Raw genomic sequence first — 27136 nt, forward strand, 5'->3', positions numbered from 1 at the left:
GGCTCGTCACATGAAAAATGCGAACAAAACGAGGCAGGCCAACGCACACTGGTGTCATATAGACATCGAGATGTTCTTGTGCACTGGTGTCATGGGACCCGGAATTGCCCTCACCCTCGCCAAAACTGCTAAGGTATCAATTTGATTGTGCTTTTCATGCATAGAGTTGCATGTGCTGCTTTTCAATTGTTTGCTAATAAACTTCATGTGGTTGTCTTTGTTCAAAATGGTTCTTCAGTACACAGTTGAACTCGTTGGCTTTTTGCATTTGAGCTTCTAAGTAGACATTTATCGTACACCACTTATGAATTATATGATCATGAATACATTTCATTAACGTTAATGAGCTACAACCGCTGCTTCCCAGAGAAACTTCTCCTCAAGGCACTCATTGTGTGGTGGAAATATAGAATTTGTGTCACTCTTCCCTTGAACTTGCATTATAAACCTCATGATGTTTTTTTGAGGATCGAGGAATCAAGTGATATTCTTTTCCAATTTTTGTCTCTTCTTCTCCCATTGAATCAAACCTTTGTTTGTCTGTTTCTTCAAATTATTCACGCTAACTTGTATTGCCTCTTCTCTGTGAGTCAGTCTAAGATTAAAGATATGGTAAATCCCAGGTTTTTGGAGATAAAGAATTTCTGGAAGCCGCTTCTGATGCTGCAGAGGTTGTCTGGAAACGTTGACTGCTAAGGAGTGGGGATTTGCCATGGCATTAGTGGAAACGCATACATGATCCTCTCGCTCTATCAACTAACAGGAAATGTTCTTATACAGAGCGAAAGATTTTGCTTGTTTCTTACTCGATAGAGCTCACAAGCTTATATCACAGGGTGATAAGCATAGAGGTGATGGCCCCTACTCCTTGTTTGAAGGAGTTGGACTTATGGCTTATCGTTTTTTTGACATGGTTGAACCTTCTTAGGCGAATTTCCTGCTTACGAACACTAAAAGGTCTTTTTACAAGGGGAAGCCTCATGTGTAGAAACTACCATCACTCATTGTAATTTACTACTGAGTAAATGTGTATATATGCAAACCTTTCTGACCAGGAACCCGAAGATATATGGTTCCATTTAGTTCAGTTACCTCTCTATAAGCTGTATTTAAATCTTACAGTAGCAATAAAATTTGTTAGCTTGATCAATTGGAGGTTGTATCAATCTCTTTCACTAAATGTCAATGAAGTCACATGAGTTATACATCCATATTATCAATTTGATATGAAAAATTGAGAGTTTGCTGGTGTGTTTTCCTGTTGGGATTTATTGCCGTCATTTGTGACTTGGATGTGCCGGCTGGTTTTGTTGGGCCACCATTTCCTTTAATAAATCTCATTAACCTAAATTAGAAGAAAACAAATAGCAATTTTCTCTGGAAAATTAAGGGAGCATACTTCCAGAACAAATAGGCAAATCAATCAAGTAGAGATAGCAGTACAGAGGAACAGGAGCTACATTTTCTTTATTCCCAAATATGTAATGCAAGGCGTCGCCTTTTAGGTAATGCTTCGATATTTCCTCTGCTAGTTAAATATTGTTCTTAGGCACATTGAGCATCTGCATTAGATACCATGTTTTTCGAGGAAACTGATGATGAGCTGATTAACTTGATCAGGAAATTGTTCGTGCACAAAGTGGCTCCCTTCTGCAATATATGCAATGTCCAAATCAGGTACAAAATGCTTCACTGCTCCAGTCCGTAAGTAGTCCTCCACTCCCGGAAATTTCAGGAAGTAGTCCTTCTCACCCATGATAAGCAGTGATGGAGCAGGCACTTTTGGATCGCTGCTTAATCCGTAATCCACGACCTTAGTTCTGGATCTGTGGAAGGAAACTCAGATGAGATTATACTGTTTATGTTAGGACCAATCTATTTTCCTCATCTCCTATTCTCGTTGGAAAAAAAAAAGAGCAGAAACATACTAGGAAATCGAAGGCTTAAAACTTTTGGAGAAATTAAGGAACTTATGTCCGGTGAAAACGGAAATTAAAGTAAGAGTTCTTGTTCTTGTTACTTACTGGTATGTAACTTGGATGGGATAACGGAATCCAGAGTTCTCATATAGAGATGTATAGACTGCAAGATCTTCCTCCGAAAACCATGGTGGTAGAGGAGTGGCAGGGTCAACCAAGTCCATGATTTCTTGATCAGGAGCGGCTACTTGGAGCTCACTCCCGGAGAAGAGAATGTAGATGTTTCGTATCACGGTCTTGATATCAAAGCGGCCAAAATCTGCTTCTGCCCGCCCCGGCTCCTGGAATTAGGTAAGAATAGCAATATCTTGCATGGAAATTAGTAAGTGATCAACCTTGTATTGTTCTTATTCATGACAGATGAAAATTTTTCACGGAAAAAATGAATGTACCTTCCATCTTAATACGTAGAAGCCTGCGGGTAAGAGATCAAATCGGACAGGAGAGTTAGCCGGGTTGAGGAAAGGCACACCTACTGTTATCATGCCGGATACACGCTCTGGGTGGAGAGCAGGTATTAGGTATGTAGGCAGAGCTCCAACATCCTTCCCAACAAGAACAACCTGGTTTCAATAGTTAAACATTAGCTTTTTATTTTTGAATTTAATGAAGTTTAAATTCTTGTAATTAATATTTTACCTTGTTAATGCTCAAAGAATCAAGAAGGTCAACGACATCGTCAACAAGATCTTTCAAGGTTGCCTTTTCGGGTTCAGCTGGCTGCTCGGAAAGCCCAAAGCCTCTGAAGTCAACGGCTATCGCCCGGTAGCCTTTGTCTGCGACAGCAACCATTTGATGCCTCCATGTGTACCATATCTCTGGAAATCCATGCAAGAACAGCACCACTTTTGGACCTGCAGAAACAGCATGAAAGCAGTGAATCAGTGATGCAAATTGACAAAGAAAGTGGGTGGGATGTTGAGGTGGTATTAGAATTGTGGAGCTTGCCTCTTCCAATTTCAGCTACATGAAGCTTTAGTCCTCTAACTTGCACATGTCTGTGCTGGATCTGTTCCATGAGCGCCAGAGAGAGATTCCCGAAGATTAGTCAGCAGCACTGAGAGGAGAAAGCGTTAATTTATTGTCATCTCTCAGTCTTTCATGTTTCTTTTTGACTTCACAACAGTTTCCCGGATCCTCACAAAGAGGATCCGGCGAGGATCCGGGTTCATGAGATGTTGTTGTGGGGTGGGTCCAAGGTGACAAAAGGGATCCTCTCCAAATCATTTTCTTCTAATCCACTAAATCCGAAGATCAGGCCATTGAAATTTAATCAAAAGATTACAAATAGAGGCATATTTTAAAAGTTATAATAACTTTAGCTGTTTAATTAAATTTCAATAGTCCGGATCTCTGAACTTAATGAATTAGGAGGAAAGGATTCGGAGATGATCCATTTTCTTAACTGACTAGCTGGTTAGTGTTTTGAATAATTTGCTTTTATTTTATTTGTTTCCTGGAATAGGGGAATATTAACAATTTTGTCAACCAAAACGTTATTGTTTTACATGGAAATTTCTGGTGCAGCGTCATTGTTTTTGGTTTGTTTTGTCCTTTTGTTTTTTCCTACCCATTCTTTTCCTAAATGTGATTTACCCAAAAAAAAACTAAAGCATTTTGCTTTGGACGGTAAGCGGCTGCTTTGGACAAAGAAATGACATCTACATCAGTATTACGCATATTTATGTTTAGCCGGCTTGAGTAGAGAGGCGTGTTACATTCTTTGCACTAAAATTCGAATTTTTATTCTTGTAATTTACATAAATTTAATGTAGTTGTCACATTATTTGTTATTATGTTTAAAAACTGATGCAAACTACTAATGATGTAAGATTGACTGTATTCGAAATATTTCTCCAACTTCTAATATTTATCGATCATCTATTACTTAAGAAGTACGTCATAAATGTGGGGTTTTACAGCTCGAGTTTAAAGCAGTTATCATTATATTATAGGTCCCAAATTCGAATATCTTCTCCAGAATATTTGATAATTAACAAAAATAAATAAGCAGGGTGACATTTGCGAAGCACATTTTTTTTTAAATCTAATTACTTCTTATATATCATGCCTCACTCCTCAGGCGCATTAAGCTCATTGAGCAGATACTCATCAGATAGCATGCTTGTCAAGGAATGTGAGGATCAGCTGATTAACTTTCTCCGCAAGTTGTTCGTGCACAAAATGGCTCCCGTCTTCGATGAATGTAATGTCCAGATCCGGCACAAAGTGCTTCACCGCCCCAGTGCGAATGTAGTCCTCCATCCCCGGAAATTTTAAGACGTAATCCTTCTCGCCCACGATCAGCAGCGATGGAACCGAGACTTTGGGATCAGTTATACCGCAATCCACGGCCAAGGTTCTGCAGCAACAAAGGCACTCTAATAATGAAATGATATTTCGGGAGTCTTCAAATTTATTCACCAAATGACGTATCAACATGCATCTTGTTACTGATAAATAAGGTTTAAGTGGAGCGACACTGGATCAATCAAATACTGCTACGTCATTCAATAAATAAGCATCGCATTTAGACCAGAAGTACTTCCCAACACACACTCACATCTTAGTTAACTGCTAGACCAGAGAAAGGACAGCATTTCTTGTGAGAACAGAATTATGTTTTGGTACCTACCTGTACGGAACTCGCAATGGATAACGGAATCCAGATTTTTCATACAAAGATGCGTAGACATCAAGATCTTCTTCCGAAAGCCCTGGCGGCAGAGGAGTTGCAGGGTCAAACAAGTCCATGATTTCTTGATCAGGAGCAGCTGTTGGGATCTCACTTCTAGAGAAGAGAATGTAGATGTTCCTAATCACCGTCTTCACATCAAAGCGACCAAAATCTGCTTCTGCCCTCCCTGGTTCCTGGAATTAGGTAATAAGAACCTAATTAGTACCTCAATTATATGTCATAGATGAATAATTAAGCTTATGAATGATTGGAACATGCCAGTGTGGAGATTATTAGCCAAAAACTGAAGATGTTGATGGAAAATTGAATGTATATACGTACCTGCCACCTTGATATGTAGAACCCTTCAGGAAGGAGATGATTTTGGACAGCAGAGGGACCTGGTAACGTAAAAGGAATACCTAGTGTAACGACACCAGATACACGCTCCGGGTGGAGAGCAGCTACTAAGTATGCAGGCAGTGCTCCAAAATCTTTCCCAATAAGAAAAGCCTAGTACCAATAACATTCTGTTAGGCTGTGTGCATATAATTAACTTCAAGTTCTTGACGAAAATGTAGTGAGTGTGAGTTCTTAGACATATGTATTGTAGATGGACTCACACAATTACCCCTAAATATTGCCCGATAGCCTCAAATTTTTATTCCAATTACATGTAGGGCAGAGAAATGAGAACAGATCTGCATTAAATCAAAATGAAATTACGGAGTTGGATTTCGATTACGGGAGACTGGTGTGTGTACTTTAGTTAGATCAACAGGAACATTCACTACATTGAGAAATCTTAAAGAGAAATACAAAGAAATGTCCCTACAAAAATCCATCAAAATCATAAACCAAGTCCACGGAAATCCATCAAAATCCATATAGAAATCCTTAAAAATCTAAGTCTTTTAAAATCCTCCTAAATTAATATTACCTTGTTAATGGCCAAAGAATCCAAAAGGGCAACGACATCGTGGACAAGATCAATGAAGGTGTCCTTTTCAGGGTCAGCCGGCTGCTCGGAAAGTCCATAGCCCCTGAAATCAATGGCTATTGCCCGGTAGCCTTTGTCTGCCAAAGCAACCAGTTGATGCCTCCACGTGTACCATATTTCCGGAAATCCATGAAGGAAAACCACAGCCTTTGTACCTGCGCAAATTCATCAGCATATCATTTTTCTTTTCCTTGTTGACAACAGAAAGAAAATTACAAAGAAGATCCTCGACGGATCTTTAAACCCTAGTTATTATAAAACCAAATATAAAGAACGATTATACTTATGTCCTAAGTTTGCAAAAACGTCTGGTGTTATGTTAAGATCAAATGACAACTTTTGGAAGGATGATACGTACCGCTTCCGATTTCAGCTACGTGAAGCTTGAGTCCTCTTACTTCCACATGTTTGTGCTCGATATTTTCCATTACTGAGAGAGATGGAGAGAGAGAGAGAGTATGGACTCTTGAGTGAGAGGAGAAAATTAATCAAGATAGAGAGAGAGAGAGACTTGGAGCTGAGGGAATATTAAGTAGTTGGATGATGAGCATTTGTTGGTCAACTACTTCTTGTCTTCACGTTGAGCGACACTTATCCGGACCTTTTTGTGAGGATCTGTCGGCCAATGCATCTTGGCCGTTGATGTAGATCAGCGGCCAGATTTTATCTTTATTTTGTAGGTAAACTAATGAAAAAGATTTGAAAACTTTGAGTTTTAACGATAAAGACAAAATAAAAGGTAAAATGAATAGTATCAAGATTGACATTTTAGTGTAACAATATGATTTTTCGTTAAAATAAACAGTACCAGAAGTTTTTCGTTAAAGTTCTCTTATTTTTTTTAACTTGCAACCTCCCTTATCTCTTCTTCTCTCCCTTCTCCCAGATAAAAATTTGAAGTAACAGTCACATAAAATGATGACTACACGAAGTGGGCATGGGAAAAGTTTTCTTCATTTATTCCGGAAATAAAAATTTGGCAATTGTCATGAGGGAATAACAAAACTTTATTTCTTTATAAATTAAAAAGTAAAAATTTGAGAGAACCAGAAACAATTGGGTACATTGGATTGCACCACTGGGTCACATGGAAACTCAAAACGAGCAAGAGGTAGCAATGGCGACGGCAGTGGGTGGTACAATGGGAGGCACTAGTCGTAAAGTAGAAGCCGCTGGGTGGTATAAATTCGAGCCCCAACAAGCATTAGAGGTGAGCACGGTCCGGTTTCATTCTCAAATTGGAATCGAAAAATATCAGAGGTTTCGGTCTGCTTAAATTTATTACTAAAATTGTACAGTTCAGTTTATGCAGGTTTACAATTCTAACCAAACACATATTTCAACCACAAATTCAAGGAAATTTGAATTCCTACTACTAGATCTACTAGAATTGTGACCCGAAGATGGAAAGTTTACATATAAATATAAATAAAAAGATAAAAAGCCTCAGATCAGAATCAAAGTGTACATCCTAAAATGAAATTAAAGTGTTCATAATGCATATAGATAAATGAGGAAAATAAGAGAGGAGAGAGAGGGATGAAAATTGGAATGTGAAACGACAGCTATGGTTGAATGGATGATTTGAGGTAATTACCAAGAGTTCGGCTTTTGGGCTTGAAAATTTTTTATATAAATTTTTTGTTTGGGCTTAGTATTGATATAAAACAAGGGCTAAAGAATTAGATTTTAAAAAAATAATAGAGACAGTCCGGTGCAGTTTCTTCGGTTCTTGAGAATTAGAAACCGGAATTGAAACCATTTTAAACTGGTTCGGTTCAGTTTTGGTCCAAGTTTGAGCGGTTTTGGTGAACTTGGTTTTTTATGGTTTTTGTCATCTGATTTGGTTCGGCTTCACAGTTTCTCAGTTTTTATGCCCACCCCTACAAGCATCTAAAGGATGTTCATAATTCAGAAGCACTAAAAATATATATAACAATGTTTCTGCTTACCTTTCAAATGTTAATATTTTTCATTGATGTGAAATTGCATACAAAGACAAGAACAGCAAGAATACTACCATGAACGAATTTGATTTCGAAAAATCTAATAGTTGTAAACCATAATACAAGTATTCCATTGTCAAACCTGTAAACTTAACAAAGAATTCAACTCAAAACATGTAATGTGCTCCCTCTGGTAGCTATTTTATTCGGTTGCAGAGAACCATCTATACAAGCGCAAGGTTCTCTTTCGAAATCCGCATCCAGCAAATTCAGACTCACAGTAGTTCCATCAGTTATGTGAACGCTGCGATGAATTACGAATGATTAATCTGTATCCTTTTTCAAACCAGTTCAAGGATGGTAAGATGTGGAAGATATATCTGTTCATCGAATGAGCTTTCCCGATCAATCATCCTTTCTGCACAAGGTGCTCAACATCTCCTAGTTCCACTTGTCCTCCTTTCTGATCATGTTCAGTTTGAAAAAGCAACTCAATCTGCTCCAATGACTTTCCTTTGGTTTCTGGAACACAGGTGTAGACAAATACGACAGAAAGAGCAGCGACTGCAGAAAAGATAAAGAATGTTCCACCAAATGAAATTGCATTGGAAACTGAGAGAAAAGACATGGCAACTAGGCCACTGCACACCCTATTACCCACTGCTCCGAGCGCTGCTGCTTGCGCACGCACCCTTAGAGGGAAGATTTCGGATGTCAAAACCCAGCAAACAGGTCCAATTCCAACAGAGAAGAAGGCTACATTTCCGCAAACAGATAAAATTGCCATTGCAACGCCAAACTGTCCTTTCCCAAGAACAGAGAGAGTAAATCCTAAACTGAATAAACAAATCGTCATTCCAATCGTGCTGACATAGAGCAAGGGCTTTCTTCCGAGCTTGTCTATAAGAAGAATAGCGACCATTATAAAAACAGTCTTTGTGACACCCACCGCAACAGTTGCAGCAAGTATATTTTGTTTATTTTTTATTCCTGCTTCTTGGAAGATTTCGGGGCTGTAGTACACAGTCGCATCTATTCCTGTTATCTGTTGAAAACATTGAATTCCAAAGCCTGTGATAAGCATCCGACGAAGCGAAGGAGATGGATTCATTAGTTCACTCGTCACACTTTTCTCCTCATACTTCCCCGCACTAGAATTGTCAGCGGCTGCTAGTATTTCATTCAGTCTGTCCTCCACCTCACTTTCATTCTCATTTGTTTTCATCAGCACTGATCTTGCCTCATCAATACGGTTCTGAAGGACCAACCACCTTGGAGACTCGGGGATTACGAAAAGTGCAAAACCAATGAAAATTGAAGGCGTAATTCCTACCGCAAGCATTATCCTCCAGTTTATATGTGCCGGAAGCCCAGAAAATGCATAGTTTGAGACGTAGCCAAGTAAAATTCCCAGATTTATAAATATTTCCGGGAATGAGGTGAGTGAGCCTCTGTCAATGGTGGGTGATATCTCAGCGATATAAACAGGGGCAATCATGACACCGAAGCCAATTCCAATGCCCGCAAAGAGTCTTCCAATCATCAATATTTCAAATGAAGGAGCAAGAGTCATTGTAGCTGCACCTGCTTGAAAGACAACAGCAGCCAAGGCCATGGTCCACTTCCTACCAATGATATCTGATGTTTTACCACCGGCTAAACTACCAAAAAGCGAAACAATGCTCAAAATCCCAACAAGAACTTCTTCTTGTACCTCGGTAATCTTTAAATCTTCCTGAATGAATATGATAGCTCCACTCATGACACCTACATCTGTCAATTCAAACAAAAAAACAATTAAACACATTTCTCCCGAATCATCTTATTCAAACAATTTAAAAATTATAATACTTTGAGAACTGGTACGAACATCATCATTTTTGTTTACTAATGTGTTGCAAGGAGGAGTTAGCTGCAAACAGTATCAGTTTATACAGCCAGAGATCCTTCTTGCATAAGTATACCCTTTTATTCTTCTACAGTCACTCAGAAATTCATTTCCAAGAACAATAAATGGAAAGTGTTTATTCATTTTTGTAATTAATAAGTACCAAAGCAAATTTTCATGGAAGTAAACAGATATCATAAACAAGTTTGCCATTTGTATATTGTAATTCATATGTTTCCTCATAAATAATGAGGAGAAGTACAGAAAATTGCCAATAAGAGGTGAAAATTGTTCTAACAAGTTTTAATCATGTAAGGGTTTAGTGATCTCCAATCGTCAGGATCAAAATATGTGGGTGACTCTTCTAGCAATTGTTTCGATAGAGCAAGGCTTCGGAGGGACAAGATTGATGAAGTTAGGAAGACGGGTGCCTTGTGGTGAATGGAAACTTATTAGACCCGAAAATTTAATTTCAGGACAAAATTTGGACAAACTATAGTTGAGCAGCACTAAAGAAAGATAAAACCCCAGAAAATGATCGAATCGTTCCCAAGTTCACGTTTTCTTTTACATCTAAATTTAGACAATCAAATAAATCACATAGCTCTACCAGCCAGGTTCGGAACTATTCATAAAATGGAACAGAAGATTCTTAAAGCAATTAAGTACAACAGTTAACCAAACAAAGCAGATCATAACAAAACACACATGCCAATTAATAACGTCTACCGACAGCAGCAACTTCCTATAACAATAACAAACAGAGCTCACCCCTCTACACACAAGTTCGAATTCCCCTCCTCGTAGTTTAGATTAAGTAATTAGAATATCGCTCGAAAACAGAAAACAAACACGCAGAGCAGACATATCGTACGCACGAACAGATGTACATACACAAATACATAATTACATACAAAAATACAAACATTTCTATAGATACATCTATAGATACACATCCATACATAAAAGGTAAAGCATGTAGTTACCATAGCCAAGAAGAACAGAGTTGAGAGAGGCAAAAATGGCGCAGGCGAGGACATATTTCCTGGTTTTTTTGCTCCTGATTTGTTGAAGGTGATGTCGAGAAGCACCATCCTCGTATTCCTCTGTGAGCTCGACCTCGGGCTCAGAATCCATCCTCTTGTACTTGTTCTTGGTTCCCAATGGAATCCCAGACATACCCATTTCTCCATTTCCAATTTCTGGAACACCCACCAACCCCATCTTGATTATCTTTCTGAATCTCTCTGCTTCTGATCATAAAACTGAACGAACAGAGCAGAAGTCAAATGTTGTTTTTTTGGGGGTTTTGGTTTGGTTTTTGTTTGACTGCCCAATACTTGGAGGCTAGAGGAGGAGAACCATGGGATTTGCTGGAGTTTTAGATCTGAAGAAAAAATAAATTAATTAATTTATAATAAAAAAAGGGCATATAAATAGAAAAATAAAAATTTGAGACGCGGGCAAAGGTGGGACCTTTTTTTTGCAATGCAAGAAAGAAAACCCACTTGCGGCAATTTTACATGTGCGACCGATTCACCGTCACAGGACCTCGACCTCTCACTTAATCAGGCTCAGCCGCTCCAATGGCGCTTTCCAGGTGACAGCTGTGCAGATTGTCTGTAAAATATTATATATTTTTGTGCTCTCATTCTAATACAATGTGGAAAAGGATTTCTCGTTGTTTCATTCATTCTCAAATATACAACATGTAATGAGTATGCAAAATTACCATATAACATATAATGAAATTAATCCAAACAATGAACCTAATCTAGAAGAGCGATCTCACTAATATGGTCGTTGGTTCTCATAAGAGCAAGTTGTATAAAATAAATTTACAATCACCTGACAATAAATTATTAGATCAGAACGTAACGTGGTGACGAAATTATATATAAGAACTCGTCTCATTGTTCTAAGGTTTCATACAAGTCTCATTTGTTTTAAAGTGGTGTTATCCATACATCTATTTTTGCATCCCTCGCACCCTGTTAATTTATGTTATTGTTCTTTTTTCAATTCATTTGAGTGAAAATTAAGAAAAATGTGTAGATAGCACCACCTTTATCTTATACTTTACCTCAAGTGTTTAATACTGTAGTTTATTTGTTTGAAATTATTTAATATTTTGGTATAATATTTCCCTTATTTTGGGAGAGAATAGTCATGTGCTTGCATGCAAGGTTGTGTTGAAAAAAGAAGACGAAAAAAGTTGAGCCCCAAAGAAAATGGTAAGTTTGTCAAAGGACTAATTGGAGGAGAAAAGTTTGTGGGAGAGGAATCAAATGGAGAATGAGTCAAAAGTGAAGGTGCAAAGACAATTCCTTCGTATGGCGGTCTCTCCATAAGTTGGATCTTCCAAAAATTTTCTTTCTTTGTGACACATCTAGAAGACAATCACCACCATAACAGACAAGGCAACATTCATACCCAATAAAATGAAAAGACAAGGTAATATTCGTAGTTTGCATTAATTATTAAGTGGCTTAGTGGTATACGCCTCTTTTGGTAAATATTTCATTTTCTTATCCAACAAGTTAAATTTAATTTAAAACTTATTGCAATTGAAATTTTACAAAGCCAAACACAAAGTCGAGAATATTGATAAATCATTTGCCACCATATAATCTACTATCACCATTTGAGAGAGATTTTCATTGATTGACATAATCACGAGCCAACTAATGGCCAACCATGTTAGAACGTATCAAAACTCTATAAATACAAGTTTTGGGAAAGAAAGGACCCCGATCAAGTACGCAAATTGTCTCTCTATATTATGTTTAGTTCTTATCCTAGCAGAATGTAATCCTATCTAGATTTTTTTTACGCATTTACCTTCCCACTCTTGTATTTCATTTTTTCTTTACATTACACAATTTTAATTTACGCATGGTATTTTTATTCTCTTGATTCACGCACTCGCATTACAATCGTTTGATTAGAATCAAAACCTAAACAAAAAGCACACATCTTTTCTACGTCAACGGTCAACCAATCTAGACCAAGGGTAGAGCATGTAAGCAAATTAGCAAAACAAAAAGTCAGAAAATCCTTCAAGGCCGCCAAATCCGAACGAAAAGAGGGAAACAATCTGATCTCTAGATCAGCCATATGTTAATATTTAATTCCAGCAATGTTATTCATACCATATTTTGTACCATATTTTCATATTATCTGAGATGACATTTGATGTGAACAGCCATATCATTTGAATTAATTAGATTTTTAAATTTAATTCATTATTTAATAAACTAATAATTAAGAAAAACTAATTAATTAAATGATGATTATGGTATACGAGAAGTCGTTCACCTTCCTTTCCTTGAGTTTTGCAAATTTTCAAATGATATAGCCGTCCACATCAAATATCACCTAAAGTAGTATAGAAATATGATATAAAAACATAATATAAATAATTTTACTCTTTAAATTCTTTATTAACCTTTCTTTCTCTTTTTTTTTTTCTCTTTTTTTGTTAACTTTATTAACCTCAGTTGAAAAGAAGACAGGTGTTAAAAAAATAAATATGATTATTTACCGAAATATAAAATTATTTATTGAACTAAACCAACCCTTCTTAAAATCTCGGCCCATCGGACCTGAACCCGCTTGCCCGCCCATATTTGACGGACTCGGCATCAAATTTGACCCATATTCATATTTTTCCAGCTTCTCGCAAATCGTAACGTCTCTTGCACTCACAGATAGGCACACATCGATCTCGCCATGGTGTTCGTCACATCACCAAATCACAAAACCCTAGCCCTAAATCTAAACCCTAAGATCACCACCCTCCAAACCCTAAAGCTCCAAATCGAGCAAAATTCTCACATACCCATTTCTCAGCAGCGCCTATTCATCTCCCAAAGCCTCCAGTTACTCACCCAATCCGACTCCGCCCTCCTCTCCGACCTTGGAATCCGACCCCTTTCAACCCTAACTCTTCACATTCCCTTATTCGGCGGCACTCAACCTCCCGCCGTCCCTAAACCCCGACTCGAGTTCCTCAACTCCAAGCCTCCCCCGAATTATGTCGCCGGGCTCGGCCGTGGTGCCACTGGCTTCACCACCAGGTCCGATATCGGGCCCGCACGTGCTGCGCCCGACCTGCCGGATAGGTCGGCCACGACAATCGGCGGCGCTGCTGCTCCTGCTGCCCCACCTGGGGTTGGCCGCGGACGCGGGAAGCCAGAGGAAGAGGAGGAGGATGAAGGGGAGGATAAGGGGTACGATGAGAATCAGAAGTTTGATGAATTCGAAGGAAATGATGTCGGATTGTTTGCATCGGCGGAATACGATGATGAGGACAAGGAGGCTGATGCGGTGTGGGAAGCTATTGAGCAAAGAATGGACTCGAGGAGGAAGGACAGGAGAGAAGCTCGGTTGAAAGAAGAGATTGAAAAGTACAGAGCTTCGAACCCGAAGATCACGGAGCAATTCGCGACTCTGAAGAGGAAGTTATACACTGTGTCTGCTCAGGAATGGGAGAGCATACCTGAAATCGGAGACTATTCGTCGAGGAACAAGAAGAAGAGATTCGAGAGCTTTGTGCCGGTGCCCGATACACTTTTAGAGAAGGCAAGACAGGAAAAGGAGCATGTTACGGCATTGGACCCGAAGAGTAGGGGAGCTGGTGGTATGGAGACTCCATGGTCTCAAACTCCGGTTACGGATTTGACTGCTGTAGGTGAGGGTAGAGGTACCGTTTTGTCTTTGAAATTGGATAGGCTTTCTGATTCTGTTTCTGGATTGACGGTTGTGGACCCGAAAGGGTACCTTACTGATCTTAAGAGTATGAAGATTACTAGTGATGCCGAGATTTCAGATATTAAAAAGGCTAGGTTGTTGCTTAAGAGTGTTACACAGACGAATCCGAAGCACCCACCTGGATGGATTGCGGCTGCCAGGCTGGAGGAGGTGGCTGGGAAGATTCAGGCAGCTAGACAATTGATTCAGAAAGGGTGTGAGGAATGTCCTAAGAGTGAGGATGTGTGGTTAGAGGCGTGTAGGCTTTCAAGCCCTGATGAAGCTAAGGCCGTGATTTCTAAGGGAGTGAAGTCAATTCCCAATTCGGTGAAGTTGTGGATGCAGGCTGCGAAATTGGAACGTGATGATTTGAATAGGAGCAGGGTATTGAGGAAAGGTTTGGAACACATTCCCGATTCTGTTAGGTTATGGAAGGCGGTGGTGGAGCTTGCCAATGAGGAGGATGCGAGACTTTTGCTTCATAGGGCTGTGGAGTGTTGTCCCTTGCACATTGAGTTATGGCTTGCACTTGCAAGATTGGAAACTTATGAGAATGCGAGGAAGGTCCTTAATAGGGCAAGAGAGAAGTTATCAAAAGAGCCTGCCATTTGGATCACAGCAGCAAAGTTGGAGGAAGCTAATGGGAACACAGCCATGGTTGGGAAGATTATTGAAAGGGGTATAAGGGCTTTGCAAAGAGAAGGGTTGGCGATTGATAGAGAGGCATGGATGAAGGAGGCTGAAGCTGCTGAACGTGCAGGGTCTGTTGCAACTTGCCAAGCAATCATTCGGAACACGATTGGGATTGGTGTGGAGGAAGAGGATAGGAAGAGGACATGGGTTGCTGATGCTGAGGAATGCAAGAAAAGGGGTTCCATTGAAACAGCCAGAGCTATTTATGCACATGCACTTACTGTCTTTTTAACCAAGAAGAGCATATGGCTCAAAGCCGCACAGCTTGAAAAGAGCCATGGTACTAGGGAATCTCTTGATGCTTTACTTCGTAAAGCGGTGACATACCGACCACAGGCTGAAGTCTTGTGGCTTATGGGAGCTAAGGAGAAGTGGCTTGCTGGGGATGTCCCTGCTGCTCGTGCCATCCTTCAAGAAGCTTATGCTGCCATTCCTAATTCTGAAGAAATTTGGCTTGCTGCGTTTAAACTTGAATTTGAGAACCATGAACCAGAGAGAGCCAGAATGCTTCTTGCCAAAGCCCGAGAAAAGGGAGGTACTGAAAGAGTGTGGATGAAATCAGCAATTGTTGAGAGAGAATTAGGGAACATTAATGAGGAGAGGAAGTTGCTTGATGATGGGTTGAAGCGCTTCCCTTCCTTCTATAAATTATGGTTGATGCTTGGACAGCTAGAGGAACGCCTTGGTCATTTGGAAAAGGCCAAGGAGGCCTATGATTCAGGTCAGAAGCACTGCTCCAGTTCTATTCCACTGTGGCTTTCTCTTGCTAATCTTGAAGAGAAGATGAGTGGGCTGAGTAAAGCTCGTGCAATTCTAACAATGGCAAGGAAGAAGAATCCTCAGAACCCTGAATTGTGGCTTGCTGCTGTTCGAGCTGAATTAAGGCATGGAAATAAGAAGGAAGCTGATATCTTGATGGCAAAGGCTTTGCAGGAGTGTCCCAATAGTGGTATCTTGTGGGCTGCATCTATTGAGATGGTACCCCGTCCGCAACGGAAGACAAAGAGTATGGATGCCCTCAAGAAATGCGATCATGATCCCCATGTCATTGCTGCTGTGTCCAAGTTATTTTGGCATGACAGGAAGGTTGACAAAGCTAGGACTTGGCTTAACAGGGCAGTGACACTAGCGCCAGACATTGGGGATTTCTGGGCTTTATACTACAAATTTGAACTTCAACATGGGACCGAGGAGAACCAGAAAGATGTACTTAAAAGATGCATAGCTGCAGAACCAAAGCATGGTGAAAAATGGCAACCTATTTCAAAGGCCGTGGAGAACTCCCACCAACCAACTGAAGCTGTCTTGAAGAAAGTGGTCGTTGCTCTTGGGAAGGAAGAGAGTGCAGCTGAAAATAATAAACAGTAGTTCAAGCTGTTCTGTTCCAGGTTCTGCTTTAAAAACTTGTAATACAGAAAAAATTTCGCTGATGAAGCATACATCGCAGTAATTGTAGTTTTGCTCCTTTTATTGATAGTTTATAGCATGAATTCTGAGTATCAACAATGATGAAGCATGTCTTATTTATTGTTTGAATTACGATGGTTGTGTGTTTTTCTTCCTTTGTATGGTCAGGTTCTGTTGTAGATTCTTTTGAAATCTGAGTGTGCTTGATGCTCTAGCTTTCTCAAACACTCTTCTTGTTTCAATTCAAGTATTGTAGGTTGTGTTGCAGTTTTTGTTATGACTACTGCAGCTCATATGGTTGCCCCTGTGATTGTATCCGATGGTGTCAGGCTGTGTTTTGTCTTATTGTCATTTTCCCTTCTTTTGCTAGTTTATCTGGAATCTTCTTGTGAATTGATTGAGTTAAACCTTGTAATCCAAGATTCAGTTAATTCTCTGAATTTTGTATGAGAATTGAACACTTGTTAAGAATGTATTTCTTGTATTAGATCACCTTGTTATTTAACCTGGATTTGGCGATGAAATGAATGACTATATCTAGTGCTACTTTTCTTTCTGTATTACTGCCGTGCCAATCAACGGGAGCTTCTTCCGATGTAATGGGAAATAACGGTCTTAGACTTACTGAGGTCTGTTATCATATCATAAGCGTTTTCTATCTTGTTGTTTCTCCTTGTTTGGTTTTTGGTTTGAGTTTATAGAAAGGGGTTCCCAGTTCCCTTTGGTATGGATTTTCTAAAAGGTTAAACTAAGGCCTTCCATTGTGTTTTGCAGGTCGTTCCTCCCCCTTTCCCCCCTCGCACACGATTCGGATATATGCCAAGTGAACTATATGGTACCAAATTTCTCATTCCAAATCATGACATGTTTGTAGGTACTTTCTTAAGTTAATGAAATCTGGTTGCCTTGTATGTGTGTCGGGATCCAACGGACAATCTCCTCGGCAGCCAACTCAGTCTCATCGTCTGTCTTCATTTGGACTAGGGAGGACATTGATTTCCAATACAATTCTTCCGATCAGACTAAGGGGTATCGAAGAGGACTGGAACGAGTAGGAGTATGTACAATGAAAGAGGCCTCACCGACGTGTGAGATTGATGATCGACGACGTGCATTTGTACGAGTATGAAAGGCTTCAAGCAATAGGTTAGTGATATTTTAAACATTGTCGAGGAAACGAGATTTCTTTGGAATTTTTCTGAGGTCAAAGGAAATGGAGAAGAACAATTTTTTCCCTCTGCGAATCTGTTTATACCCGATCTTGCACTATCGGTAAATATGTTTGGAGTCGTCTGATTTCGGCCAAGTTGGTAGAAGTTAGTCTAGAAAGGAGGCTATGAGTCTCGGCCCAGTAATGCACTGTTGGTGGAAGATAATTCTGAGTATAACAAGATAAAATGTCGAGGAATTGCAATCCCTGTAGGATTCCATCATTCATTAGACTTTGCCATCGAAGAATTTGTCCCCATAAATACAAGAGGATTTGTAGTGTAGAAGAGACCATCAACTCAACAGTCACCCTGAGAAAAATATTAACTGCTCCACTAGTAACCCAGCACAATTTCAGTTTGGTTAAACAATTTTGAGTTGGCAGTCGATGGATGATTACAATTTGGTTAAAAAGAATTTTCAAAGGCAACCGGCAAATGTGACGTTTGGTCGAACAGCACTAGAGTCGTAAAATCGGCTTGGCTAAGGAGTTTTGACAGTTTGGTTAAATAGTAGGTTCTCTTTTTTTCAACTAGTTATTGACTTAAGTCTCTGCCGGTGATTCTTCACGGAACAAGGTCATTTCATCAATTTTCTTGGTGAAGTGAGCTATTACCAGGTTACATTTATGTCCAATACTTAGACAGTGGAATCATTCTTGGATTTCACAGGAAAATCATAACCTTCTAACAGGTTTTAGAACCAAGGCCGAGAGTGTTCCTTCCTCGAGCAAAATTGCCTCATTCAAAAGTCAGAAGTGCATTCTATCACACGATCATATTTAGAAGTACCCACTCAGTCAAGCTCGGTAGCGAATTGGCAAGGCCATCATCAGTGGAAGAACGTAGTTAGCTCATAAGTTACTCAGCCTGCGCAACACAGACTTTGTAATTTTAGGGTCAACATTTTGGAACGTCCAATGGAACATAATTGCTAAAAATTGCGAAGTTTAAACAATGTTTCCATATTCCAGTTCGTCCAATTGGACGAGATCTAAGCTCAACTAGAGAGACACATTCAAAATAGTGAGGAGAATAAAAGGGGAAGGAAAGTGAAGAAGATTCTTGATGCACGTGAAGAGATGAGAGCTTCTGTCACCTTACAAGAACAATAGATAAAAAAAAAAGACAGTGCCCGTTTCAATACATGGTTAGTTGAGAAACACTTTCCTTATGTTCTTCCATTATTGTTTTTTTTCTTTTAGCTCTTTGTTGGAATTTTCAAGAGGGCTTTTTTGTCTTAATTCAGTTCTCTCTCGATGTTGATATTTCAACTTAAACCTATTAGGTGAAAATAATTAGGATCTTCCAAAAGAATTTGGTGAAGTACTAAACTTTGGAATAAAAAAGTTTTTGATACACTTTCGGGTTACGCACACAAATTACCTAATTCAGCTTCTAAGGGTACTGTTAAAACTAAAGTAGTTTAAAATTTTCATTTCCGTAGCATTATTCCCTAATCCAATTCAAAACTTTAGTTGATCAAATCACCACCATGCGCGGCCGATTAAAACTAATCTCAATTAACAACATAATCATCATTATCTTGTAGCAGCCCTCCTCTGCCGGTGACATAATTAAATTAAAATATTGGGTTACGGCTGAATGAAAGTGTTTGTTGGCTTCACCACTATTTGAGATATTTTGAGTTCATTTATTAATTTAATAACGTCAACCTAAACCATCTGATAATTTTGATTAGGGAAATTGGCATATGGTTTGTAATTATATCATGTTCCTTAATCCTTGTCGCTACTTGAGTGATATCATGGGACGGCGACCGGTCCCACCTCCCTCATCATTCAGTCTTATCACTCCTCTCAGCACGTTGATCAAAACAATTAATGTCCAAAGTGTTCTTCTTTTCTAAATGATTTTATTTTATTTTTTATTTTTTATGTAGGGAATTCTCTACTCACTCATTTAACTTCTTCCACAACTTTATTCAATCATTTCTTGTTGTTTTTATTAGAGCATTTTTAGATGAAGTGTCAAAAATTCTACACGAATTGTTTATAACAAAGAAAGGTTTTTGTTTTTTGTTTTTTTTTTTTTCTGGTTCTAAAGAAAATGTCAAAATCTTATGAGAATTGACATTCTCTACTTTGCTGTTAAACTTGAAAGCAATGTCAAAATATTTTTTTCTTACATAAATTGTCATTCGAATTACAAATCACTAAAAAGTCATCAGTATCTAGGACATTCCAAGACATATTAAAATTTCAGCTAAAAGCTAAAAGCGGAAAGGTACAAATATATGAGAACTAAATGAGTTGTAACGATGATTGGATGGCTGTCGTGCAGCTGCTGATTTGGCCTTTTTATTCATATTCACCGTGTAATCAATTTTTATCAAGTACTGTTTATATTTATTTTTAAATAAAAATATTTAAAATGATTTTTGATCGCACGATATACGATAAACATACATGATTCATGAATTCTCAGAATCCTTACAAAGAGAACCTGAACTCTATCGTGCTTAGAAATGGAGGAGAAACGCCAAAAGTAGTTGTTTGTTTTGGGTAGAAAAAGGACTCTGCAACGTAGTGTCATCCCGTCTTGTCTAGCAACTAATTCAAAAAAATATGGGGTACTGTTGAAATTTTTTCAAACTACGGTGAGAAAATCGTAAGATATTGATGTGATTTAAACTTTACATTTTGTCCTTCTTCCTTCTTTTTCTCTTCCTATTCTCCTTTCTTTTTATCCTTTCTTCTCAAACTTTACATCTTGTCTTTCTTTCTATAAAAAAAAATGAACATAACATATTGACGTGATTTAATTGTGACTGTTCAAATAAGATGAAAGGAGGAAAAAAAAAAAAAAAAAAAAGAGTCCTACTCCGTCTCGATGAGTAACTGCCCACAATGCCATTAATTATTCGGAGAAGAAGAAAATCATACATTATAAATAGTATCATTGACCGAATTTTAAGTCGTACTATACATATAAAATTTTAAATTAGTATTGATAGAAGGTAAATTAATAGGAAGCCGTTTGATAATCATTTCATTTCATTTTTTATTTTTAGTTTTAGCTTCAGCTTATTTGAAATCTGAAAATTGAAATTTTGTTTGGTAATTACTTTTAATTTCATTTTTCAAAAAATGAAACTAAAAATGAGATGATTATGAAACGCCCTAAACTATCGCAAGAACCATCAATGTCCTAATTCACAAAACTAATCAGCTCTCGTATTTACTCTACGAACCTATCATTCATGGTCTTAATTCAACTACAATTTTACTCCTTTATTTTATTTTTTTTGAGGAAAATCATGAATGAGCAGTAGAAGAGAAACTGAAGGCTCACACACAATCATAATGCATAAAAGAGAGTACTGGTCTTTGTACAAACACAGCTACAAATACATAATATTTATAATTTGGCTTTTCCATTGCAGGAGCTGAAAAACGAGAGCTCGTGATGGTCGGACCGCTTGAGAAGGAGATCACAAAACCGTCTCCCTCTACAGCGGTCCTGCCTTAGATAAAAACTGAAAACTAAAAACATGCTCGTGAGCAGTACACAGCAGTGACTTCCTAACTACACATACCATTATTTACTTTACAAGACATTGACTATAATTCACTTTCTGGCAACAAAAACCAAGGCATGGCCCAACAAAAAGCATGAACCAGATTGTGTCACTGCTGAAAGGCCTGAAAAAACAAGCAGCCTTTGTGCAGCAGATGGGCCTGAAATTTGAAGCTTCAAGGATCCCTTGTAATAAAAACTCACAATGCTTCTAGGATCATAGGTTGTTTTCCCAAACATTGCAACCGGCTGTGATGACAAATTAGAGAGGGGGGAGGGAGAGGAGGGAGAGGGGGAGGGGGAGGGAGAGGAGGGGGTGGTGGTGTGTGTGTGATAACTAAACTGATGTCTAAGAAGCATAAAAAGGGAGGAGTTTGAAATGCAACTCCTGACCGGGTTCGGAAAATGGAACGAGTGAGAAAGGATGAGGGAAATGGGCTAGTACTAGTTCTACAACCTAGAAGTGTGACCGTGTGAGTGTGAAGTGCAAAGCTCAAATTTAAAAGCAATGAACTTTTCAATCTTGGTCCTTCCAAAAGAAGTTCTTCACGGGATATGAAGAGGAAGAAGAGGAACCTGAACCCGAATTATGGAGCACTTGTTGAGGACAAATGTTAGTGTTATAGTCCTGTTGGTTTGGATTGGTAAAAGGGAGATGTGATTGCAGCAAAAGATTGTTGTTGGCGTCCAAATCATCCCACACAGGACTACCTGGACCCCAACCTGCAGGAATTGCATTAAGCCAAGCTTCTGCCATGTCCCCCCAAACAATTTCTTCTTGCTGTGAATTCCCTTCTCCTCCTGCGCAATCCGTATTTGCCTCAATTTCGTCAATCGCTTTAGCCTCGCTCGACTCCAGTCCCGAATCATTGTCAGTGCTATTCTCTTCTTGGGTATGTGGAACTGGTGGTGGCGGCATTGCCTCCATATTGGAAGCGCTTGTCTTGACTTTTTGAGGTTGCTTGCGGCGCCTGGTTGGCTTTGAACTCTCATGGGTTGGAGGCGAAGTAGCTGCTGAACTTGGAGCTGATGAAGTTGGAACATCTGATTTGTCTTTGTTGAGAAAAAGCTCAGGGAAATTGAGCCTGGCATTCTCTCCTCTCAATTTGAAGGCCTCGCGGTCGTAAGCCATGGCGGCATCCTCAGCTGTGTCAAAGGTGCCAAGCCAGAGGCGAGTCCTGTTTCGAGGAAGGCGAATTTCAGCTACCCATTTGCCCCAATGCCGTTGCCTCACTCCCCTGTAAAGTTTTGTAGTATTATAAGGCATTGCCGGCGCTCGAAACATTGGCCTTCCATCTGGTCCCAATCTGTTCATCATCATCGCCCTCCCTCTTGGACTCAAATTCAAAGCATCACTCCAATACTGAAGAATTTGCTGGTGCTGCTGCCAACTCAACGTCGCTGGGGGCGGATAACTCATGTGCTGCTGCTGCTGCTGCAGCTGCTGGGATTCAAATGATATCATTTGCTGCGGATTTTGTTGCTGTTGCTGTTGAATTGGTGAGGGCAATATAGGCACATTTGTGGGGTTGAATTGGTGGGGGAATTGCATCATAGGCTGTTGAGACCCGTCGAAAGAAAACGGAAAAACTATTTTTGAAGAGGAAGATGGATAGGGAGCGATGATTGGAGATGGTGTTTGATGAGCTAAAGAAGTTGAAGATTGAATTGGGTCTTGCCTTTCAGGGCTCTTGACTTTCTTGAGAGGCCTATTTGACGCCATGGAAGCCTCACTAAAACCGGGCTTCCATGGCGGCCTCTCGAAGGAAAAATCAAGCTCCCCATCTTTGTTAGCCTCCCAATCTACGCTTGTTTCCATCCCGGATTTACCACTCTTTTTTGCTGCAGCCATTGTTGCTTGCTTGCTTTACCTGCTCGCTTTCTCTTTGAGACTCTCAAACAAATTCCGAAAGCCGAAAGAAGATTCAAGAAACAAATTGAGATGGGTCACGCAAGAAAAAGGAAAAAAAAACGAATCCGATGATTCCAAAAATCAAACCAGAGAAACAAAAGAAAAGAAAATTCAAGTACCCAGATGGAATTTTGGTCTAAGAATTTAATAAAAAAAGAACAAAGACTGGATTTTGGAATCTGGGTTTCGATTTCAACAGCTGATCCGATCGAACAAAAAACAGAATCGGATGCCAAAAGCGGAAATTCTTGAGGAACCCATCTCAATTCCCTGAATGCAGTAGCTTGAATTCAACAAAGAGAGCGAGCAGGTGACGGCAAGTAACGAATATCCGAGTGGTTGCGGATGAAATTGTTGGGTGGCAGAAGACGAAGAAGCTTGGGGAGCGAGACCAGAGGATTTTTGTGATGAGAAGCGGAGGAGGAAGGAGGGTTTATAAGAGAGCAGAAAAAGATTTGAAACGAGACCTTTTGAGGAAAGAGAGAGAGAATTTGTACAAGGCTCGGGATTGGTTGGCTTTAGATTGGGACCCACACGGATTGGTTTTTCTTGGTTTCCTTGCTTCCACTCCAATTTCTCTCTGCCACCTTCCACCAACGGAAACCACGTGTCTGCATCTGGTTTTCTCTGCATTAATTTAACCTAATACAATATTTTGTTTCAGAAACTTTCCGATTTTGCATTTCCATTTTCCATTCAACTCCTCTCTTCTTCTATTGTCTTACGTGTCAATAAATTCAAACTTATCTCCTACGTGGCATGTACTCATTGGTCGTTGGACGTCAGCAGAAGCAAATCTTTTAGACAAATTTTAAATTTTAAATTCATTCGACGATAATAAATAGGACGGTAAATATTACCATCGCTTGAACGTAGTGAGCAAAAATATTACTTACATGAATGATTTGCTATCGTGCCAATTTGTTTAGGTACGAATACTGCTAAAATACATCCAATAAGTTAGAACACAAATTGAAAATCTCAACACATGAGAGGTTTAGGATTACGACAAATGTATAATGCTGTTTTGGGTGCAATAATACAGTTTAATGGTATTCTTTTCCAATCCAAATATTATAAATAACGTATTCGTTCTTGCATTCCCACTAAAAAAAATAACAATAATGCTACTTTGGCTAACTCATATAGAAGATAATTATTCAACCATAAAACGAATGGGTCGCAATAGTTACTGGGAAGTATTCACAACAAATTTTTGGGCTGGCAGAGACGGTCAAACATGCAGCTATTTCGAACAAAGATGCGTCACCAAAATTCCAACTCCAGCCGACCCACCAGCTTGATTTATCCAAGTACAATTAAGAACTCAATAATTTTCTATTTATATATGTTTTTTGTCTATATTTTTTATTGATAGAAAAGTTAATCCGCAGTTAATTCATGGAACAAATCCAATACAGGAAAGTCAGCCTCAGCACTAAACCAATCAAGGCCGCTGTTAATTATTCACAAAAAGAGAAAATTTTCTGCGTAACACTGTCCGTTACATAAAATATAATAAATTTATTGGTAAAAAAAAATCAAAATTTTAACTAATTATATTATAATATTTAAAATACAAAGTCATATTTCGGTACACTAAAAAAATCTTGTGCAGTGAATGATCAATCAAGCCCACTGTTTTTGTTTTTATTGAATTCTTTCAGTCTTTACCCTACCACCGTCATAAATGTATAAACTATTCTAAAATCCGCCTACTACCAATGTGATTATCTAATTTATTAACCTGATCCATTGTTAGCAAAATGATCAATTTTTTATTTTATTTTTGTCAGTGCACAATGATTGAACTATCCATGTTTAAGTTACACGAAATTGTCACCTTTAATTTAATCCAATTGTCACGGAGTTCTTACCTTTAAACTTTCTATAAAACTTCACCTAAGTTCGTACCTTTAAACTTTCTATAAAACTTCACCTAAGTTCTTACCCTTAAACTTTCCATAAAACTTCACCAGTTTAGGTGTCTACATACAATGAGGAATAATTTTTGTTACACGGTGCACGTGCAGAATTAAAATCTAATACAATTTGCAATAGTCACTTAGTACTACGGTCTAGTGATATTTTTGTTTTATTTGTAAGTTGGAAGTCTTAGGTTCGATTTTTACCAAATGTGAATTTGAACTGCATTATTATGATTAGCTCACTCTCTTATCCCTTTAGTGTATGGGTTCCAAAAACAAAAAAACAAACAAACAATTTGTAGTAAGACGATATTTTTCCTTTTTTCTTATACAAATAGGATGAGAAGTGAATTGAACTCAAAACTATGGTGGAATGCTAAAATATTTTGAGAAATGAAAGGAGACTCTCTCGAAAATTAGATTATTTGCCATCTCATGTTTTTTTTTTTTTTTTTGCACAATATTTTATAATGTTGGTACAAAAACTAATGTTAACATGTGAGTGACTGAGAGACCCACTTTAAGAGAGAATTTTTCAAATATTTTTAGACCTTTAGGGTCGGCTTTAGAGGAGTTAGGTTTTATATCCCCTCTCTTTTTCTTGTATCTTTCTCATTTTTGTTTAGAAGGTAAAGTTTATGTCCCTTCTTTTTCATATAATTTTTTTTATCCTTTTTTTTTTGTATTATAAGGAATTAGGTTTATGTTTTCCCGATTAAGTGTATCTTTTTTTGCGCTACTAACAAAATTTTTCACGTTAGATTGCTAAAGAAAGTAAGCATTTTTATTAGGGAGAATACAACTACAAGTGATCCACGAGTCCACGTTTGGGGGGGGTCTCTCTCTCTCACTTTCGGTGGAAGCATGAGAAAATAAAATCGTGAGATCCCGCTTGTCTTTCCGCAAGTCAACAACTATAAAACGGTTTCCTCTTAGGGTCGGTGATAATCGGCACCAGTCGGTGGTCCACTCTTGCTCTCTAATCATTATTTTCTCTCTTTTTTTCCATGAATTTTTGTCCACTAAACAAAGGCGTTCATCTTTTTATGTATCATGTTTCCTCCAAGATATTTTGTGCAGCCAATTTAATGAACAAGGAAGTGCCACATACATGTTCCGTCCAAAAAGAAAGTCAACAAAAAATATCCGTTACACGACCTCTAAAGATATATATTTTGGAATTTAATTTGTTGTTGTGTTCTTCTTTTAGGAGGCTATATATATATAAGGCTACATATAACTTGTAGCACAAGAGAAAGACATGTAAAAAGAATTTGTGAATGGCTACTAATTCTAAGCAAGAATTTGTAAATTTATCTCACATATCTTTCTAATGCTCGTGAACTACATTTCCGATCTCTTCTAAGTAACAATTTGTAATACATTCCTTACTAACTTGAACTCAATCTCTTGAGATTCGGAAATCCCACCAAAACATGGCTTAAAAACAAAAAAAAATTATCCAGCTTATTAGACACGTGCATATATACATAAGCATAACCAAAACCAAAACCAAAAGAAGCTTTACTGTCGAAGCTGGGAATGAAGTTTGACCTAAAGAAAAAGAAAGAAGTTGGGAATGAAACGTGGCGTTCATTCGAGCATGCATTGTGGTTGCTTTCAGCCATCTCTCTGTATCTAGAAAGCAGTAGAGAGAGAGAGAGAGTGAGAGAGAGAGAGAGAATGTCGAGAAATATAAGATCTCCTCCTCTTCTTCTTCTTCTTCTTCTCAAAACCACCATTAATGATTCAGGGACAAACAAAAATACCCGTCTTTTTCTTTGACCACGTACATCAATAATACAGTTTACCGAAAGTAAGGCATTAGGCATGCACTGCATGCGCATGTCGTGGAGTAATTGGGTTGACGATATTTCTGTAGTTCTAGGCAAAAATCACGTTTATATACATGTAGTGTGGATCACATTCACAAGTGATATGGACTCTTCCAGATATGTGATTCAATTCCTTCTTTGGCATACAAACAAATCACATATATATGCCCTTATGTATAAATACAAGTTATTTAACCATGGAACTATTGTTATAAATAGACAAAATGAGAGAGATTTTGTAGAGATTGACGTGGAACGAGAGTGAAGTGATGGATCCCTCTTTTTATTTTTTACACGGGTGTCAAACAAGAAAATGAGGTCAGAAAAATGTAGTGGAAAGATTCCTTTATATAGAGAGTATCATTGCTTCT

At 38.5% G+C, this 27136-nt stretch overlaps 4 protein-coding genes and 1 pseudogene across 6 annotated transcripts; 1 reads left to right on the forward strand and 4 right to left on the reverse strand.

Annotated features, from left to right (window-relative positions):
* Nucleotides 1-1399: 1399 nt before the first annotated feature.
* LOC137708381 (epoxide hydrolase 2) lies at nucleotides 1400-3167 on the reverse strand. Its single transcript, XM_068447439.2, has 5 exons — nucleotides 2928-3167; nucleotides 2619-2833; nucleotides 2372-2542; nucleotides 2025-2260; nucleotides 1400-1826 (listed from the first exon to the last, which is right to left on the reverse strand). Exons 1-5 carry the CDS (start codon nucleotides 2995-2997, stop codon nucleotides 1568-1570), a joined length of 951 nt encoding a protein of 316 aa, XP_068303540.2. The 5' UTR covers nucleotides 2998-3167; the 3' UTR covers nucleotides 1400-1567.
* A 712-nt stretch (nucleotides 3168-3879) lies between these two features.
* On the reverse strand, nucleotides 3880-6215 carry LOC137749454 (epoxide hydrolase 2). Its single transcript, XM_068489546.2, has 5 exons — nucleotides 6015-6215; nucleotides 5597-5811; nucleotides 4999-5169; nucleotides 4615-4850; nucleotides 3880-4341 (listed from the first exon to the last, which is right to left on the reverse strand). Exons 1-5 carry the CDS (start codon nucleotides 6082-6084, stop codon nucleotides 4092-4094), a joined length of 942 nt encoding a protein of 313 aa, XP_068345647.2. The 5' UTR covers nucleotides 6085-6215; the 3' UTR covers nucleotides 3880-4091.
* Nucleotides 6216-7604: 1389 nt separating this feature from the next.
* Nucleotides 7605-10961, reverse strand: LOC137749453 (putative polyol transporter 4). Its single transcript, XM_068489545.2, has 2 exons — nucleotides 10477-10961; nucleotides 7605-9375 (listed from the first exon to the last, which is right to left on the reverse strand). Exons 1-2 carry the CDS (start codon nucleotides 10712-10714, stop codon nucleotides 8012-8014), a joined length of 1602 nt encoding a protein of 533 aa, XP_068345646.1. The 5' UTR covers nucleotides 10715-10961; the 3' UTR covers nucleotides 7605-8011.
* A 2191-nt stretch (nucleotides 10962-13152) lies between these two features.
* LOC137749452 (protein STABILIZED1-like) lies at nucleotides 13153-17586 on the forward strand. Of its 2 annotated transcripts, XR_011070213.2 has the most exons (3): nucleotides 13153-16323; nucleotides 17117-17177; nucleotides 17290-17586. XR_011070213.2 is itself a non-coding variant. In XM_068489544.2 (2 exons), exon 1 carries the CDS (start codon nucleotides 13223-13225, stop codon nucleotides 16301-16303), a length of 3081 nt encoding a protein of 1026 aa, XP_068345645.2. In that variant the 5' UTR covers nucleotides 13153-13222; the 3' UTR covers nucleotides 16304-16323; nucleotides 17117-17586. The 2 variants fall into 2 exon arrangements, 1 of the variants encoding a protein (XP_068345645.2); XM_068489544.2 differs by having other exon boundaries at nucleotides 17117-17586.
* Nucleotides 17587-20899: 3313 nt separating this feature from the next.
* Nucleotides 20900-23465, reverse strand: LOC137749451 (ethylene-responsive transcription factor ERF054 pseudogene; annotated as a pseudogene). Its single transcript, XR_015958429.1, has one exon. The product of XR_015958429.1 is annotated as an ethylene-responsive transcription factor ERF054 pseudogene (transcript).
* Nucleotides 23466-27136: the final 3671 nt, after the last annotated feature.

The sequence above is a fragment of the Pyrus communis genome, chromosome 17, assembly GCF_041283825.1.
Source record: "Pyrus communis isolate YQ-2024b chromosome 17, ASM4128382v1, whole genome shotgun sequence".
NCBI lineage: Eukaryota > Viridiplantae > Streptophyta > Magnoliopsida > Rosales > Rosaceae > Pyrus > Pyrus communis.